The 16,651-nt window shown below is 41.9% G+C and overlaps 1 protein-coding gene across 2 annotated transcripts; it reads left to right on the top strand.

Moving 5' to 3' along the window:
- Nucleotides 1-361: 361 nt before the first annotated feature.
- BAAT (bile acid-CoA:amino acid N-acyltransferase) lies at nucleotides 362-16,563 on the top strand. 2 transcript variants are annotated; one of them, XM_061426372.1, is made up of 5 exons: nucleotides 362-1,224; nucleotides 5,065-5,184; nucleotides 10,532-11,026; nucleotides 11,258-11,460; nucleotides 13,504-14,116. In XM_061426372.1, the coding sequence occupies exons 3-5, from the start codon at nucleotides 10,564-10,566 to the stop codon at nucleotides 14,095-14,097; spliced, it is 1,260 nt and encodes a 419-aa protein (XP_061282356.1). In that variant the 5' UTR covers nucleotides 362-1,224; nucleotides 5,065-5,184; nucleotides 10,532-10,563; the 3' UTR covers nucleotides 14,098-14,116. The 2 variants fall into 2 exon arrangements, with proteins under 2 accessions (XP_061282356.1, XP_061282355.1); XM_061426371.1 differs by lacking the exon at nucleotides 5,065-5,184 and having other exon boundaries at nucleotides 365-1,224; nucleotides 13,504-16,563.
- Nucleotides 16,564-16,651: the final 88 nt, after the last annotated feature.

Genomic DNA, 16,651 nt, shown 5'->3' with positions numbered 1-16,651 from the left:
GGAAAGTCTCTGTGCTTCTCTTGGAGTTTGAGTAAAAACAGCATTCTATTTCTGTGTGTTCCTCCCCAGTCAACCCCCATCCTTGGATCTAGTCCTGGGAATTAGTCACTCAGCTGGGAGCTTTGCTGTCCTACCAAGGTACCTCTCATCCAGTGTAAGAGCTGTATGCCGAAACAGTCTCCTCTTGTTCCAGATGTTCCAGTTTGCTCATGACTCCCGAAATTGACCCCTTCTCCTCAAGGCTTACATTTCACTTTTAATATATTTTATCGTACCATTCACATTTCACAAGTTAGAAAGCTGACGTCTAAGGAAAGGTCAGTAATTTGTCTGAGGTCAATCACAATGACAGATGTAAAGGAATCAGGGTTCCTATCATGGTTCTCTGATTCCAGAGGTTAGCTACACTTCACTGGCTGCAAGAGATGCAAAAATTAGAAGATGTGGTACCCTCCCTCAAGGAACTCACGACCTGCAGGTGCAGTCTGCAGTTTGTAGTTTGGTTCACTTGTACATTTGACAATAGACATTGACTGATAGGATTAACAGTGGAACGGATATCAGGGATTCTTATCCTGAGGAAGCATTTTTGCATGGAGAGGGCTTCAGCCCTCCCTTGGAAGAATGGTTTGCAAACTGGGCTATGTTTTAGAATCTATTGTTAAAAGTACAGATCCCAAAAACTTAACCAAAACCTATCAAGTCAGAATCTGCAGGTAAAGGGCCCTGAGTCTGTGTTTAACCGACTCTCCAGATGAGTCTGAAAACCACACCACTCTGAAGATGGATACCATCTTCTTAGAAACCAACAAAAACATGCTGCCTAAGAGACTACTGACTTAGGGGAGGATATAGGGAAGGAACTGAAGCAAAAGAGAAGAGAGCTAGGAGTTGAGAGAAGTCCAGGGAAGAAGCATAGAAACCAGACCTATGTGATGAAATGAAAGGCTCCACTATGAAACATTTGGATTGAAAGGCATGCCAGCTAAACTGAGCCTTTGACCAGAGCCTGTGGCAGCATGTGCTGATAACCCCACCCCTGAGAACTAAAAAAAAAAAAAAAAGGATCAGCTGATTGTTTTTATGGAGACAGTTTCAACTTTGACCAGTAGGCTGAGGTATTTTGAAGGATCTAAATTAGCAAGCAACAGGCAAGTGTCTAGTGCTCTTAGCTGGCTCCGTAAAGCACCTCGCTCCAGACTGTTCTTTGCAGCTGAATTCAGGGTAAGTCAAGTCCATCATGGCCAAGTAGAAAAGATCTGCTTTCTGGTTTCAGCCACAGGGCACCAGGGAAGGCTGTTTGCATCTTGCTGTGTGTATTTTGCTCACTTCAATGGGTAGCTCAGTTCTCTGAAAAACCAGCAATTACTGTCCCAGGTGGTTTATTGTTCAAATGTAGATTTATGCTAGCTGCATCATGCTATCTGGAAGACTGTTTAGGAGATTATTTTGGAAGCAAAAGGGCTTCCGTGGTGGCTCAGACAGTAAAGAATCTGCTTGCAATGTAGAAGACCCAGCTTCAATCCCTGGGTTGGAAAGATACCCTGGAGAGGGGAATGGCAGCCCACTTTGCTATTCTTGCCTGGATAATCTCATGGACAGAGGAACTCGCAAAGAGTTGGACACAACTGATCGACTAACACTTTCACTTTTACTTTGGAGGCAAAATGCACACTTGCCTGCAAAAGTCAAGATCCAGCCTAATGTGACTATTGGAGAGATGTTTCTTGACTCAAGGAATATTTTCCTGGGATTTATTAGGAGAAAGAAGTGCTGGGGTGAAGAAAGAAAAGCCACAGGCTTCTGAAGGGAATGGAATCTGTTTCTTGATTAGTGACGGTAATTTTAAGTTCCATGGGAACTTTGCTCTCTTTAACTCTTTTCTTCCTGCTTCTGATGTGTTGATGTCCTGCCAGTTATTGACTTCCCTTCCTCTAACAGGTCAAGGTCTCGAATAGTGTAGGCTTGATCCCCACCCTTCACCCTCGGACTCTGGGGGGTCTGAAACCTGCTCAGCAATGTGGGTTTCAGCTTTCAGACCCTATCAGGTCGCTCCCATTTTGCTGACGGCTCCCTCTCCACCACCACATCTGAGGCAATTGAGTTCTTGTTTCTTGCCCTCCGGTTGCTTTCTACGTTTGGTTTCTTTGACAGTTGCCGATAAACAGGGTCCTGCCTTCTGCAGCAAGGAATTATGCCATTGAATTTTGAGGAATTTTGCATCTTAAGTAGCCCATAAAAATTCACCTGGTCTTCTGTTCTATCTTCACACTCTCTCTGAGATATGTCACTCATATTCTGGTATTTCTATTTTACTTTGTTTTCCTTCTTCTTCCAGAGGGAGGTCAGTTGATACTTTTTGCCTCAGAAAAGGACAGTACACCAGGAAGAGAAGACAAACATCTTTACTTGGCCTTTATGGTACAAAATCCTAGTGGATGACGTGAATTCCAAAAGTCATAAATGGGTGTGTTTCATTCGGTCCACACCTTGGATTGATTTTTGTTTGTTTGGTGATTGTTGGGTGGTTTTGTGTGTATGAATTTTTTTTTTCTTTCTAATATAATACATTTGAGTGCCTGTAGAAGGGCTGGTAGTCTTAGGTTCACTACAGCCTTATATTTTGTTCATCTCTGGTCTTTATCTACAAATTTATATTACCTGTCTGACCCCAATAGGTATCTGAATTTGGAACCACTGGCACCCATTGTAAAATGGGTTTAGAAGAATGTATCATCAAGTAAGCACATCATCAAGCACGCTCAGTCACTGAGTCGTGTCCAACTCTTTGCGACCCCACGGACAATAGCCCGCATTTTCCAGGCAAGAATACTAGAGTGGTTTTCATTTCCTCCTCCAGGGGATCTTCCTGACTCAGGTATCGAATTCACTCCTCTTTGCATCTCCTGCATTGGCAGGCAGGTTCTCTACCACTAGCACCACCCACTAGGCCTGCATTGGTTCAGACAGCAAAGAATCTGTCTGCAATGCAGGAGACCCGGGTTTGATTCCTGGGTCAGGAATAGAAATTACTCTGAATCTAGAAAAACAGAAAAAATTTATATTTCCTGCATATGTGGGTTTGTGGACTATAAAGTTTAATTCTACTGGTCCATTACTAGTTCTGCCACACCAGGGTATATATTAATACTTAACCAAAGGGCTTTAGAGTTAAGGAACAGGAAAGATAAAGGTATAATCAAGAAAGAGGATATACCAGGATATATATTAATATTTAACATAAGTCTTCAGAGTTGGGGAAAGGGAAAAATGAAGTTAAAATCAAGAAAGAAGTAGGAAAGAAAAGCAAGAGGGAGTGGCCAGGAAAAGAATGAGCGTTCACGTGACTACCCTCATTTGAGGAAGATAAGTAAGGTATGTAAGTAGGGTGGGATAGTACTGGTTAAAATTCTTACTTCATCATTAACAACATTGGCAAGTTTGGGTAAGTCATTTAGCTGAGCTCAATTTTCTAATATACAATGGAAGGATTATAATGATTTTTTTTATTCCCATAGATTTTCTGTGAGGGTCAAGAGAAATAATAAACATAAAAGGGTCTTGAAAAGTGAAAAGGCTTTACTATGCAGATTCTTATTACCCAGTGACGAGCCTTTAGTAAGTGTTCAGTAATTGTTTCCTATTACAGAAAAAAGGGAAATGAGGGGAGAATTGAATTCCAAAGGCCACTTAAAATAACCAGCCCCATTACTTGTCAAATAATTGTGATATTTGATTTGTCTTTACCCTTTTCCTGGAGCCACTGCTGCATTTTTCAGTTGTTAAAGATCATGTCCAGTGAAACAGGACCACTTGTATTACCAGCAAATTTCCCTCTATATTACACCAATAGACTTTGTTTTCTTTTTTACCTCAGTCCACAGAGAAGAGTGGGATTGGAGGAGGTAATTCAGGGAGGAGAGGCACTCATCAGCACAGTGTTCTCCTCTCCACAGAACATTGAGCTCATAGCCATCAAAAGCCTCCGCTAGTTTGCGTCTCAAACTGAGAATGGTCTCTGGCTATGGTCCTTTCATACAGTACCCTATGGAGCTAAACAACCAGGAATGGAACTGCTTAGCCCCGTCCTTCACCTCACACTTGGAGTTCAAAAACTGTTTCTCTTTTTTTCCAATTAAGAGCTCTTGTGGAAACCCTGATGACATTTTGCAGAACCTCAGAGTTCCTCAGAACCCCATTGAGAATCCCAAATCTTCTTTTGTAAGAGTGTGTGCGTGTGTATACATGTGTATGTATTGGGTGGACCAAAAATTTCATTCTGGGTTTTCTGTAAGATATTAAGGAAAACCCAAATGAACTTTTTTGCCAACCCAATATTTAAATTTTGGATTTTTCTTGTTTCTTGAACTTATAAGAGAGTGTTATATAAAGAACAGATGACACAAAGGTTTGACTAATCTGAGGTCCGAGAGGCTTACAACTAAGTTCTGCAAAGGCAATCTGTCAGACTTTACCTTGGATCCCTACCAGATCTTCACGAGATCTGCCTCATCAGCCTGTGAAAGGCGACTTTGTTTAGCCCACATACCAAAGGCAGTGACTGTGGGATTGCTGATCATGTGGTTACTTCCTAATCTGTGTGTGGCTAAGAAACCAGAGACACCATTCACAAGCACACATTGTTGACTGACCAAATGATCTCTCTCTCTTTCTATTTCATGTGCTCTTGGGAGAACTCCTACTTCTTACAGGAACTATCATTATAATCTAATCCCTTGCATATACCTTGGTGTAAATGGCAAAATCTAGACCTAGAATACTAATAACCATTACAGGGAATTTCTGACAATTCAGAATCAATAGCTTTGCACATTTAGCAGGAGCTCCAAAAAAACTAGGAGATAAAACAGTAAGCATAGTCAGCTAAGTCCTGAGACCCCAAAACAAAATTCTAAGAAACATTCCTTTCAAAGACTGAAATCTTCTGAAACCTATCTTCCCGCATCTCTCTTTCCTCTGACGCTTATTTCCGTAATTGCAGACCTTATTTCTTCAGGAGCTTCTCAGGATAGGAACAAACTAATTTCTCTCTGTCTCTGTCAGTCTTTCCTCAAATGTCCATACTGTACCCCAAGGCTGGTTTTCTGTGATTATCTGGATGCAGCGTCTGCATTTCATGGATACACTCACACAGAAAGAGTCCAGGGACAGGACTAGCATGAGGTAAGAGGGCACCGTGGGTGCAAAATTTCAGGATGTCAAAGGCATGGCCACACAAGTCAACTTTGCTACCGAAGTTGCTACCCAACTTTGCTACCTCTGCTTCACCTTTAGTCCTTACCTTGATAAAGGGACTGGTGAGCTCTGAGTCCCCATTCCAAATTGGCAAGGTAGGAACATTCCAGGCATGTCTTGAATCAGGTGCCCAATCCTGATCCAGTCAGCAACAGCCCCCAGGAAGGAGGTCACATGGTATAAACATAGCTATGGAGTGTCTATCTCTGGGCTTAGGAGGCAATTCTCAAATAAAGAGAGACCATGATTTGTAAAGAAACTCTAATATTTTACATTACAAAAACACTATGTAAGTAGAATATCTTAATTCCTTGTTTGCTGCTATTCTTTTCTTGCCCTCATTATGAATTTCATAACTCTGAAGTATATACAATGTATAATTTACTATATGAGTATCAATAGATTTTCTGAAGTTTTAACACATGGTTGCTGCCCTTGAGCTGGCAATCCACCTGGGAGAATTAGACCAGATGCAGAATGCATGCAGGAGAGTAGTTATGTTAAGTAATTCAAATGAATTCCATTTGAAAATAAAATCTGTAGTGTGCCAGGGTCCAGCTCCGGCTGATCCAGGGTATTCGAAGGGGAGACGGCTTCGGCGACTATTTAAATATTCATCAAAGATATAAAGAGTAGTAGAATGAGGATAGCTCAGTAGGAAAATTCAGTGGAGAAAAGAGGCTGAGTAGCTTGGTTTACGCGGGAGACCAATAAAACTTCAAGACAAGAAGTTTGCACCACTTACGTAGGCCGCAGGCGTCCTTCCTTCTCCCGAAGGAGAGGAGACACTGAGGCCTCCCCGGTTGGATCTTACAAGCCCAGGCATAATTAGTAAGCATGGTGGGTTCCACGCTCCAGATGGAGACTCAGCCAGAGTGAGAGAGAGTGCGACATGAGGAGACCAGTATTTCAAGAAACTGATCCCAATTCTTTATTTTCCAGAGTCTGTTTTTATACACTGAGCTGTTATACAAAAGTCACGTGGGGACAGCAGTCCTGACTTTTATTAAAGTCAGGTGCTTCACACAAATGTATACAGAGGTCTTAGGGGTGTTACATCATCTTCTGGCCAGGGGGGCCTGCTGACAATTTACGACCCTCTCCTTGTGACAGTGGTCAGTCAACCAGAACACTTTTTTCTCCAAGGGTGATTATTCTTAAAACAGATGCCACCCAAATAAAGTTACATTCTTATAGGGTGAGGGTGTAGTGGGTTTTAGTTAAGGAAAGAATTTACTTAGCCTAAAGTCTAACGTGATTAATATCAAAGGTTAATACTTATTTCTTCTATATATTCATTAATGTGTGTAAGGGCAGGGGATGTGGAGACTTAGCAACAAACATTGGCTCAACAAATGAAAAACCCTTCACCAATACAATTTCTAATCAGCCCATTATACTTATACTAAAAGTTTTCTAACTTTTCTAAGGAACCTGTTTTTAGAAGGTTTAAAGCATCTCGTGCCTCTCATGGTTGGGAGGCTGTGAGCAATCACATGTGGCCGGACAAACCTGTCAGGCAGGCTAGAGAACATTCAGAGGAGTTTGTAGGTTGAAATACTCCTGTCATGCCCAGGAATTATTATTAACTGGAGCTCTAAGTTAACTCCTTCTCCGAAAGAGGTGGTGGGAGACAGCCCCCTGTAAAGTCAGAGGTGTAGGTGAGAGCACAAAGTAGTAACGTAGGCAGGCTCTGGTTATGGGGGTAGATGCTCGAGAATTTCCAGGGGGACTCCTGAGGCTCGATCCCGCCTTTGCGTATGTCGAGCCTCCTTCCTCATGACCTTTGTCAGGGCGGAGTGCCTCACGCCGGCCCCCAACAGTAGTGAGTCAATACATTATAAGGAAGTTTTGAGAAGAAAGAAGAATGTGTGGAATAAGGCTCTCAAGTACCCCTTCTTAATGATTTCTTTTTTGGGAAGAAAGAAATAGCAGATACAAAGAGTTATAGGAAGGACCAGATCAGAAAATACCAAGGGACCCCTGAAATGTCACACAGGATACGGGGTGTTCTTATTCTTATTACATGTCCTATCTCCCTAAGACTAGTGAAAGACCCAGGAAGTTTGAACTGATGCAACCTCCTTCTATGAAGAACTCTGCTGGTATTAAAGGAAAACATTCACAATCTGTTTATTCCAAATTATTCTATTGACCATGAGTTTTCAAATGGTCAGTAATACTGGTTGTTGATGGGGGATCAGGTGAGAGGGAGTGTGTCCTTTGCAGAAAATTACTTTCTTTTTAAATTGTTTTGCTTTTTAAACTTTTGGCTGTCCTGAGCAGTTTGCGGAATTTTAGTTCCCCAACCAGGGATGGAATCCAGAACTTTGGCATTGAGAGAGTGGAGTTCTAAACACTGGACCACCAGGGACTTCCTAGGAAATCACTTTTTCATAAAAGAAGCACAAAATACATTTTGTCCTTCACTCTCTCTTTCTTCTGAAGATCTCCTTTCAACAGTGAAGAACTGAGCATTAAGACCCCTCTTCTGCCCCTGCAGAAGAGTGATCTTGCAGAGAGTTAATGTTTGGGTGGAGATCTGCAGGGAGCCCACCTTAGAAAAGAATGAATGAAAGCACAAGATGATATGGATCTTCTAGGTGTGCCTCAAGGAAATGTGATTCCTGATAAATAAAGGGAAGATCCCAAAGGATCTAAAGAAATGATACAGAGTATTTGGCAGATACTCTGGCTATTCAGTCAGTCAGTCAGTTCAGTCACTCAGTCGTGTCCGACTCTTTGCGACCCCATGAATCGCAGCACGCCAAGCCTCCCTGTCCATCACCAACTCCTGGAGTTCACTCAGACTCACGTCCGTCGAGACAGTGATGCCATCCAGCCATCTCATCCTCTGTCGTCCCCTTCTCCTCCTGCCCCCAATCCCTCCCAGCATCAGAGTCTTTTCCAATGAGTCAAGTCTTTGCATGAGGTGGCCAAAGTACTGGAGTTTCAGCTTTAGATTCATTCCTTCCAAAGAAATCCCAGGGCTGATCTCCTTCAGAATGGACTGGTTGGATCTCCTTGCAGTCCAAGGGACTCTCAAGAGTCTTCTCCAACACCACAGTTCAAAAGAATCAATTCCTTAGTGCTCAGCTTTCTTCACAGTCGAACTCTCACATCCATACATGGCCACTGGAAAAACCATAGGCTTAACTAGATGGACCCTTGTTGGCAAAGGGTCCATCTTTTGAATATGCTATCTAGGTTGGTCATAACTTTCCTTCCAAGGAGTAAGCGTCTTTTAATTTCATGGCTGCAGTCACCATCTGCAGTGATTTTGGAGCCCGAAAAAATAAAGTCTGACACTGTTTCCACTGTTTCCCCATCTATTTCCCATGAAGTGATGGGACCAGATGCCATGATCTTTGTCTTCTGAATGTTGAGCTTTAAGCCAACTTTTTCACCCTCCACTTTCACTTTCATCAAGAGGCTTTTTAGTTCCTCTTCACTTTCTGCCATCAGGGTGGTGTCATCTGAATATTTGAGGTTATTGATATTTCTCCTGGCAATCTTGACTCCAGCTTGTGCTTCTTCCAGCCTTTGTCATGATGTACTCTGCATGTAAGTTAAATAAGCACGGTGACAATATACAGCCTTGATGTACTCCTTTTCCTATTTGGAACCAGTCTGTTCTGACTATTAGGTTTCTCTAATAGCCCAGGCTTGGCTCCCTTCCCAGGTGATTTAAAGTGGAATCCTAATGTTGTTTGTCTGCCTAAGGATTGCTGACAGATAGGATGTCAGATCCCTGGGTTGGGAAGATCCCCTGAGAAGGAAATGGCAACCCACTCCAGTATTCTTGCCATGGGAAAATCCCATGGATGGAGGAGCCTGGTTGGCTACTGTCCATGGGGTCACAAACAGTCAGACACAACTGAGTGACTTCACTCTGCCCCTGCACTTCCAAACCCTGTTTATTTTCTCTGGAATCTTTTCTGGTCACAAATATAAAGCCTAAAACCCTCACTTTACATTCCTCTATAAAATAAAATCAAGGATGGTGGCTCAGAGGGTAAAGTGTCTGCCTGCAATGTGGGAGATCTGGGTTTGATCCCTGGGTAAGGAAGATCCCCTCGAGAAGGAAATGGCAACCCACTCCAGTATTCTTGCCTGGAAAATCCCATGGACAGAGAAGCCTGGTGGGCTACAGTCCATGGGGTTGCAAAGAATTGGACACAACTAAGCAACTTCACTTTAGAGGATCAAACTTTCTGAGGGGAAACCTATTACTACAATTTGTCTGAAGACATTGTTGGAAAATGATGCATATCTATGTCAAAGTCTCAGGTGAGAAATTTCTTTTAGGAAAATATTGGAAAGGCCTCACCTTTTCCTTTCCCTTGATAAGCTGGTAGCTCTTTCTATGAAAATAATTAGAACAACACAACTGACAGGTTGCCTTTTTCCTTTGGTTGTCACTCATTCAGTGTTTCTGATTCTAGTTCATATTTTCCCAGATCCTATTTTTATTTTTTATGTCTCTGTTACCTATAAACAGGTTCAAATCTTTTGTCAATGAGGTATATAAAAAAGGAGAGAAAGAAAGAAGGAAGGGTGTGAGGGAGGAGAATACCCCAATTTTGCTCATAAAAGGGCACAGTATGAAATAGCTGACCAAATGTATATTTTATTCTCTTTGCTACAAACAATATTCAATATTTACCACTCCACTGGAAAGCCACTGAAGCAGATCATGAAATTTTATTTTCCCTGAAAAAGAACAAATAATGGGAACTCTAAAAAGAGCTGGTGGTTGGTCTTACAATGGCAGAGAGGGATTGGAAATTTGAAAAAGAAACAATACTGTAACATATTTCTTGTTTATGTAGATATGGGAATTGAAAAGCAGCATTGATCCTTCCAGGCAACCCTTAATCATGCATTACCCCTTGGAGCCTAACAAACACCTGTGAAATAAGTCATCTGGGAATGATCTCAGCTGAAGAACTGAAGCTCAATTTACTCAAAACCACAAAACTAAGATTTCCTTCAGTGCTGTAATGGATAAGACAGGAGGCTATAGTGTTAAGACCTAGCTTCAATTTCCAGTTCTACTATTAATTATTTACAACACTTGGGCATGCCACTTAACCTGTCCTCATATGTAAAATGAGAATAATGAGTACACTCTGCACACCTTATTTTTCCCTCCTCCAAATGTTCCGTGTATTTTGCAGTAATCTCCAGAAGTCTTCTGGGCCAGTGCAAGCCTTGTCTAAGCCTCTTCCTTGGAACCAAAGTCTCCAACTCAGAGTCTTCTCTCCCACTGCAGGAAACACCATTTGGTCCCTTTGCCTGTTGCCAATGTTCCAGCTGACAGTCACCCCAGCAAGTGCCCTGGCAGATGAGCCTGTGCACATCCAAGCGACGGGCCTGCCCCCACTGCAGATGGTGACCCTCATAGCAACCATGAAGGATGACAAGGGGAATCTATACCGGTCCCGAGCTTTCTACAGGGCTAACGAGGCTGGCGAACTGGACCTGAAGCGAGATCCTGCTGTGGGGGGCCACTACATGGGGGTCCACCCAATGGGCCTCCTCTGGTCCCTGAAGCCCGAGAGGCCTTTTGACAGGCTAATTAAGAGGGACGTGATGAACACACCCACCTGGATCACTCTGGATCTATATGACTCAGTTTACATACACAAGGTAGGCGAGGCTCAGCCCAAGGCCAGCCAGGTGCTGCAGCGCTGGTTCTCCAGCCCCGACCTGCAGCGGGTGCCCATCCGAGAAGGTCGTATCAGAGGAGCCCTGTTCCTGCCTCCAGGTGAGACTCATCTTGAGGAACCTGGAAAACATGGTTGGTGGGGATAAAAGCAAAGACAAAGGGCATCCAGTTGTTGAACTAGGATTTCCCACAACATTTTAAAAGTAACAAGCCATTTTGTTGTGTATGAAAGTGAAATTCATTCTGCTCAGCTTGTACTTTTGCCGTTATCTACTCAGCCCTTCTGATACTCTTTCTGATCTCATTTTCTTCTCTTTTTGCTGCTTCTAGGGGAAGGCCCATTCCCAGGACTCCTTGATTTGTTTGGGGGCATCGGGGGTCTAGTTGAATATCGGGCCAGTCTTTTGGCTGTCCGTGGCTTTGCAGTGCTGGCTTTAGCATATTTTGCCTATGATGACCTGCCCAAGCAGCTGGAGGAGGTGGACCTGGAATATTTTGAGGAAGCTGCCGACTTGCTACTAGCTCATCCCAAGGTATTTAAAATACTTTTCATTTTACCTGGCAACATTATATCACAAATGTCTGTTCTGCCTATGTTACCAGTCTGTTTAGCTTGGGGCACAGCACACCTGAGTTAAAATTGGGGATAATAATATTAACCTTGTAGGATTGCTGGGTTGATTAAGATCAGCTTAATGCTTACTGGCACAGAGAAGACAATAAATATTAGGTATATTATGATCTTCATTTTCTAGTTCAAAAATGTTTAAATATTAGGTATTTCTTGAAAGTGCTGCACTTAATATGTCAGCAAATTTGGAAAACTCAGCAGTGGCCACAGGACTGGATAAGGTCAGTTTTCATTCCAATCCCAAAGAAAGGCAATACCAAAGAATGCTCAAACTACTGCACAATTGCACTCATCTCACATGCTAGTAAAGTAATGCTCAAAATTCTCCAAGCCAGGCTTCAGCAATACGTGAACTGTGAACTTCCAGATGTTCAAGCTGGTTTTAAAAAAGGCAGAGGAACCAGAGATCAAATCGCCAACATCTGCTGGATATTGAAAAAGCAAGAGAGTTCCAGAAAAACATCTATTTCTGCTTTATTGACTATGCCAAAGCCTTTGACTGTGTGGATCACAATAAACTGTGGAGAATTCTGAAAGAGATGGGAATACCAGATCACCTGACCTGCCTCTTGAAAACCTGTATGAAACAGTTAGAACTGGACATGGAACAACAGACTGGTTCCAAATAGGAAAAGGAGTACGTCAAGGCTGTATATTGTCACCCTGCTTATTTAATTTATATGCAGAGTACAGCATGAGAAACGCTGAGCTGGATGAAGAACAAGCTGGAATCAAGATTGCCAGGAGAAATATCAATAACCTCAGATATGCAGATGACACCACCCTTATGGCAGAAAGTGAAGAAGAACTAAAGAGCTTCTTGATGAAAATGAAAGAGGAGAGTGAAAAAGTTGGCTTAGAGCTCAACATTCAGAAAACTAAGATCATGGCATCTGGTCCCATCACTTCATGGCAAATAGATGGGGAAACAGTGGAAATAGTGACTGACTTTATTTTTCTGGGCTCCAAAATCACTGCAGATGGTGATTGCAGCCATGAAATTAAAAGATGCTTACTCCTTGGAAGAAAAGTTATGACCAACCTAGACAGCGTACTAAAAAGCAGAGACATTACTTTGTCAACAAAGGTCCACCTAGTCAAGGCTATGGTTTTTCCAGTAGTCATGTATGGTTGTGAGAGATGGACTATAAAGAAAGCTGAGTGCCGAAGAATCAATGCTTTTGAACTGTGGTGTTGCAGAAGACTCTTGAGAGTCCCTTGGACTGCAAGGAGATCCAACCAGTCCATCCTAAAGGAGATCAGTTCTGAGTGTTCATTGGAAGGACTGGTGTTGAAATTGAAACTCTAATACTTTGGCCACCTGATGTGAAGAACTGACTCATTTGAAAAGGCCTTGATGCTGGGAGGGATTTGGGGCAGGAGGAGAAGGGGACGACAGAGGATGAGGTGGCTGGATGGCATCACCGACTCAATGGATATGAGTTTGGGTGAACTCCAGGAGTTGGTGATGGACAGGGACTAGTGTGCTGTAATTTATGGGTTCACAAAGAGTCGGACACGACTGAGCAACTGAACTGAACTGAATAGTTGAAAGAACTCAGGACACCTCTTTTTCTAGCTCGAGAGAATAATTTTGTTCTTCAGAATACTTACCTGCCTCTGCTTGAATGTTGCTGGTGCATTAGATCCTTTTTGCTTTATATAGAACTCTGCTTTTGATGAGCAGTTTTAGTGTCTATTGTTTCACTTGATCTTCGCAACAGTCCTGCAATGTAGGTAATATTATGACCCCTCATAAGACAATAAGGCTTAGGGAGTGTAAGTAGATGATGATCTCTCTTGGTCTCAATAGCTGGTAAACCCTAGTGCTAGGACTCCCACTCCTTATTTTCTGACTCTCCCCATCATCCCAGCTTACTGGCCTGTGGGACAGCTCCTTCTCAGAGAATGGCCTGTCATGGGTTCCCTTCATTTTGTCCTTCAGGTCCAAAAGCCGGGAATTGGAGTGATATCTGTGAGCAAAGGTGCAGAGATTGGGCTGGCCATGGCCTGCTACCTCAAGCAGGTGGCAGCCACTGTCTGCATCAATGGGGCCAATGCCATCCATGAATTTCCGCTCAGGTACCGGGATCTGGTCATAACCCCCATCCCCTCGTTTCCAGAGCGCATGCAGGTCAACGCTGCGGGTGCTCTGCGCATCCGCCACTTCAAGGGCGACCCCCGAGATGAACGGAATCAACATAGTGTGCTTCCTGTTGAAAAGGCCCGGGGCCCAATCCTCTTCGTTGTAGGAGAGGCTGACGAATGCTTCAATAGCAAAGAATACGCTGAGCAGGCACTGGAGCAGCTGCGGAGGCACGGCAAAAGCAGTGGAAGGATGCTGTCCTACCCCGGGGCGGGCCACCTGATAGAGCCGCCCTACGCGCCCCTGTGCTGTGTGTCCTGGAGCCGCGGCCTCTTCCTCCCCATGCTCTGGGGCGGGGAGCCTGAGGGCCAAGCGGCAGCCCAGGAGCACTCCTGGCAAGAGATCCTGAAATTCTTCAGGCAACACCTTGTTCTGAGCAGAAGCACACTGTAAGGGGGGTGATGGGGGCGGGCGCGGGGGGCGGAGACCAACAGCAACAGAAAAGAATCAGGCAGGGCTATGGGTGAGGGAGGGGGCTCTCCTGATTTCTCTAGATTCACAGTCATCTTGAGTCAACTGGAAGAAAATTGGACAAAATCAAAAATCATGCATCTGAAATATTTCTGATAAAATTGTATGTGCTTTGTAACTTTTTATAAATTGAATCTTAGTTGATATGCAGCAGGGTACGTTGCTCCTGCAAAATTTTGATGCCCTTGAACATTGAATAACCTTTTGTATCCCGGTTGGGGAGTCCTTGGATCCGGGTATTGCCAATCTAGATGAATTTCCTGGAACTTTAAAGTCCCTTGTGAAGTCATTTTCTGTTTAAACTATTTTGAGTTGAATTTGACATTTGATTTGAAAAGTTCTGATACCACCATCAGGTGTAGAGCTTGCTATGGATTTCCAGTAGATACCTTAACTCTATTTTTTTTTTTTGGAATAGTGATGTTTCTTTTTCTTCCTAAAATATATTTTGTTTAAGAATTTTAAACAGGAGTGGGATTAAATGCTCATGTGCTTCTGGAGTATTTAGTGCCTAAATGAGTTATATTTAAAGTGATTACAGAAGTGCGTGGCACATAGTGATTTCAGTATCAGAGTTAGCTATTATCCTTTCCATAATGCTTTGCTCCTTCACTCTGTCAATGTGGTGAATTGTATTCATTGATACACTAATTTTTCTAATTCATCTAATTCTACTAGATCAGTTTCTCATCTTGACTAGTTTGGGTTTTAAAATAAAAAAAAAATTTGGAGCTAACCTAGTCATTTATATTTTCTAAGAATTTCATCTCTATTTTCTGGAACACATTTCTCTCTCTCTCTCTCTTTTTAACATATCAACTGTCATTTTGTTTGCATGCTTTTGCCTTTTACTTTGAATCCGACTTGCTAAATACTTGTCTATTTTATTGATTTTTTTCCCCTAGAACAGTTTTTGGGTTGCTTATGGGTAAATCTAATTTTTCCTGATTCCTCAATTTCTGCTTCTTTGAAATAAGTTTATTCTTTCTGCCGTATTTGCTTTTCTGGCTTTTTGATATACTGTGTTCTCATTTTGTTAATGTCTAAGTAGTTTGTGATTTACTCCCTGCCCCTCCCTTAAACCCAAGAATGCTTTTACCAAAGTACCAAGTATCATCCTGTAGTTAACTTGTTCTTTAAAAGGGAATCTCACTTTGTATTGGAGGAGTCAGATTGTCACCCTCTGAACCCACTGACCAAGCTTAGTGTTTCTAAAAATGGTCAACTTGAAATAACATGGTTCATGATGAGATGTAATGTGGAGTGCTCAGCACTTCTTAGAACTCTTCTAACAACACTAGTAAGCTTGAAGTTTTAATGTCAAGCTTTAAATCCAGTCTGGTCAAACTTCTTACTAATGTGGTAGCTAGTGAAAGAGATAAATGGTACTTACTATAAGGAGACAACCATAGACTATCATTCTATGATCTGGTCTAGTCACAATTTAATTACCAACTGACCTGGTCTCTTTTCATAAAAATTGCATGGAAAATTTTGGAATTTTTCACTTTGTAGGATTTTGTTTTTCTTTTTGCATTGGAGCGAGCTGGGGAATTATTCAAAATTAAAAGGGACTTGAGAGGCATATCAACCAAATACTGTGTGTGGGCCTGGATTGAACAAAATAACTGTAAAAAGATTTTTGAGGGGTAACTAGGGAAATATGAATATGACTGGATAGTAAACAATACTATGAAATTATCTTGTTAGGTGTCAGAATGGTATTGGGATTATGTAAAAGGTAACTTTTTAGAGATGGATACTGACATATTTAGAAGTGAAGAATCACAATATCTGGGAATCATTTTAAAATACTACAGGTATATGGAAAATGTGAGAAACTATTGTATCTAGATGATGCATATACTGAGGTTTGTTTTCTCTACTTTTATGTGTGCTTTCAAATTTTTAATAATAAAAGTTAAAAAATAAGGTACAATTGGTATGTTTATTTTTCTGCCCAACAGACAAGAACTTTAGCATGCAATACATCTTTTCTCCATGATATACCTTATTAATTTCAGATTAATTTTTTTGCAATCAGTGATAATTATTTTAAATTAATTTTCATTGGAGTATAGTTGCTTTACAATGCTGTATTTAGTTTCTGCTGTACAGCAAAATGAATCAGTTATATGTATATACACATATATCCCATCTCTTTTAGATTTCCTTCCCATTTAGGTCACCATAGAGCACTGAGTAGAGTTCCCTCTGCTATACAGTTGGTTCTCATTAGTTACCTATTGATATTTTATACATAGTAGTGTATGCAGGTCAATCCCAATCTCCTAATTCATCCCCCTCCTCCTTCCCCGCTTGGTAGACATGAGTTTGTTCTTTATATCTGTGACTTTCTGCTTTGCAAATAAATTCATCTGTACCATTTTTCTAGACTCCACATGTATATGATATTATACAATATTTGTTTTTCTCTTTAGTCTTTTTATTTTGGCGTCCATTGTTGCCAATGAGA

This window comes from Bos javanicus, chromosome 8 (genome assembly GCF_032452875.1).
Source record: "Bos javanicus breed banteng chromosome 8, ARS-OSU_banteng_1.0, whole genome shotgun sequence".
NCBI lineage: Eukaryota > Metazoa > Chordata > Mammalia > Artiodactyla > Bovidae > Bos > Bos javanicus.
Note: the sequence above shows the minus strand (reverse complement) of the source record. Positions and strands in the feature narration are given on the sequence as shown.

Excerpts from the sequence above, each read along its gene's own strand:
- BAAT (XM_061426371.1), top strand. The coding sequence starts at position 10,564 with ATGTTCCAGCTGACAGTCACCCCAGCAAGTGCCCTGGCAGATGAGCCT. Across the intron at positions 11,027-11,257 it reads AGCCCTGTTCCTGCCTCCAG|GGGAAGGCCCATTCCCAGGA; the intron begins GTGAGACTCATC and ends TGCTGCTTCTAG. Across the intron at positions 11,461-13,503 it reads TGCTACTAGCTCATCCCAAG|GTCCAAAAGCCGGGAATTGG; the intron begins GTATTTAAAATA and ends TTTGTCCTTCAG.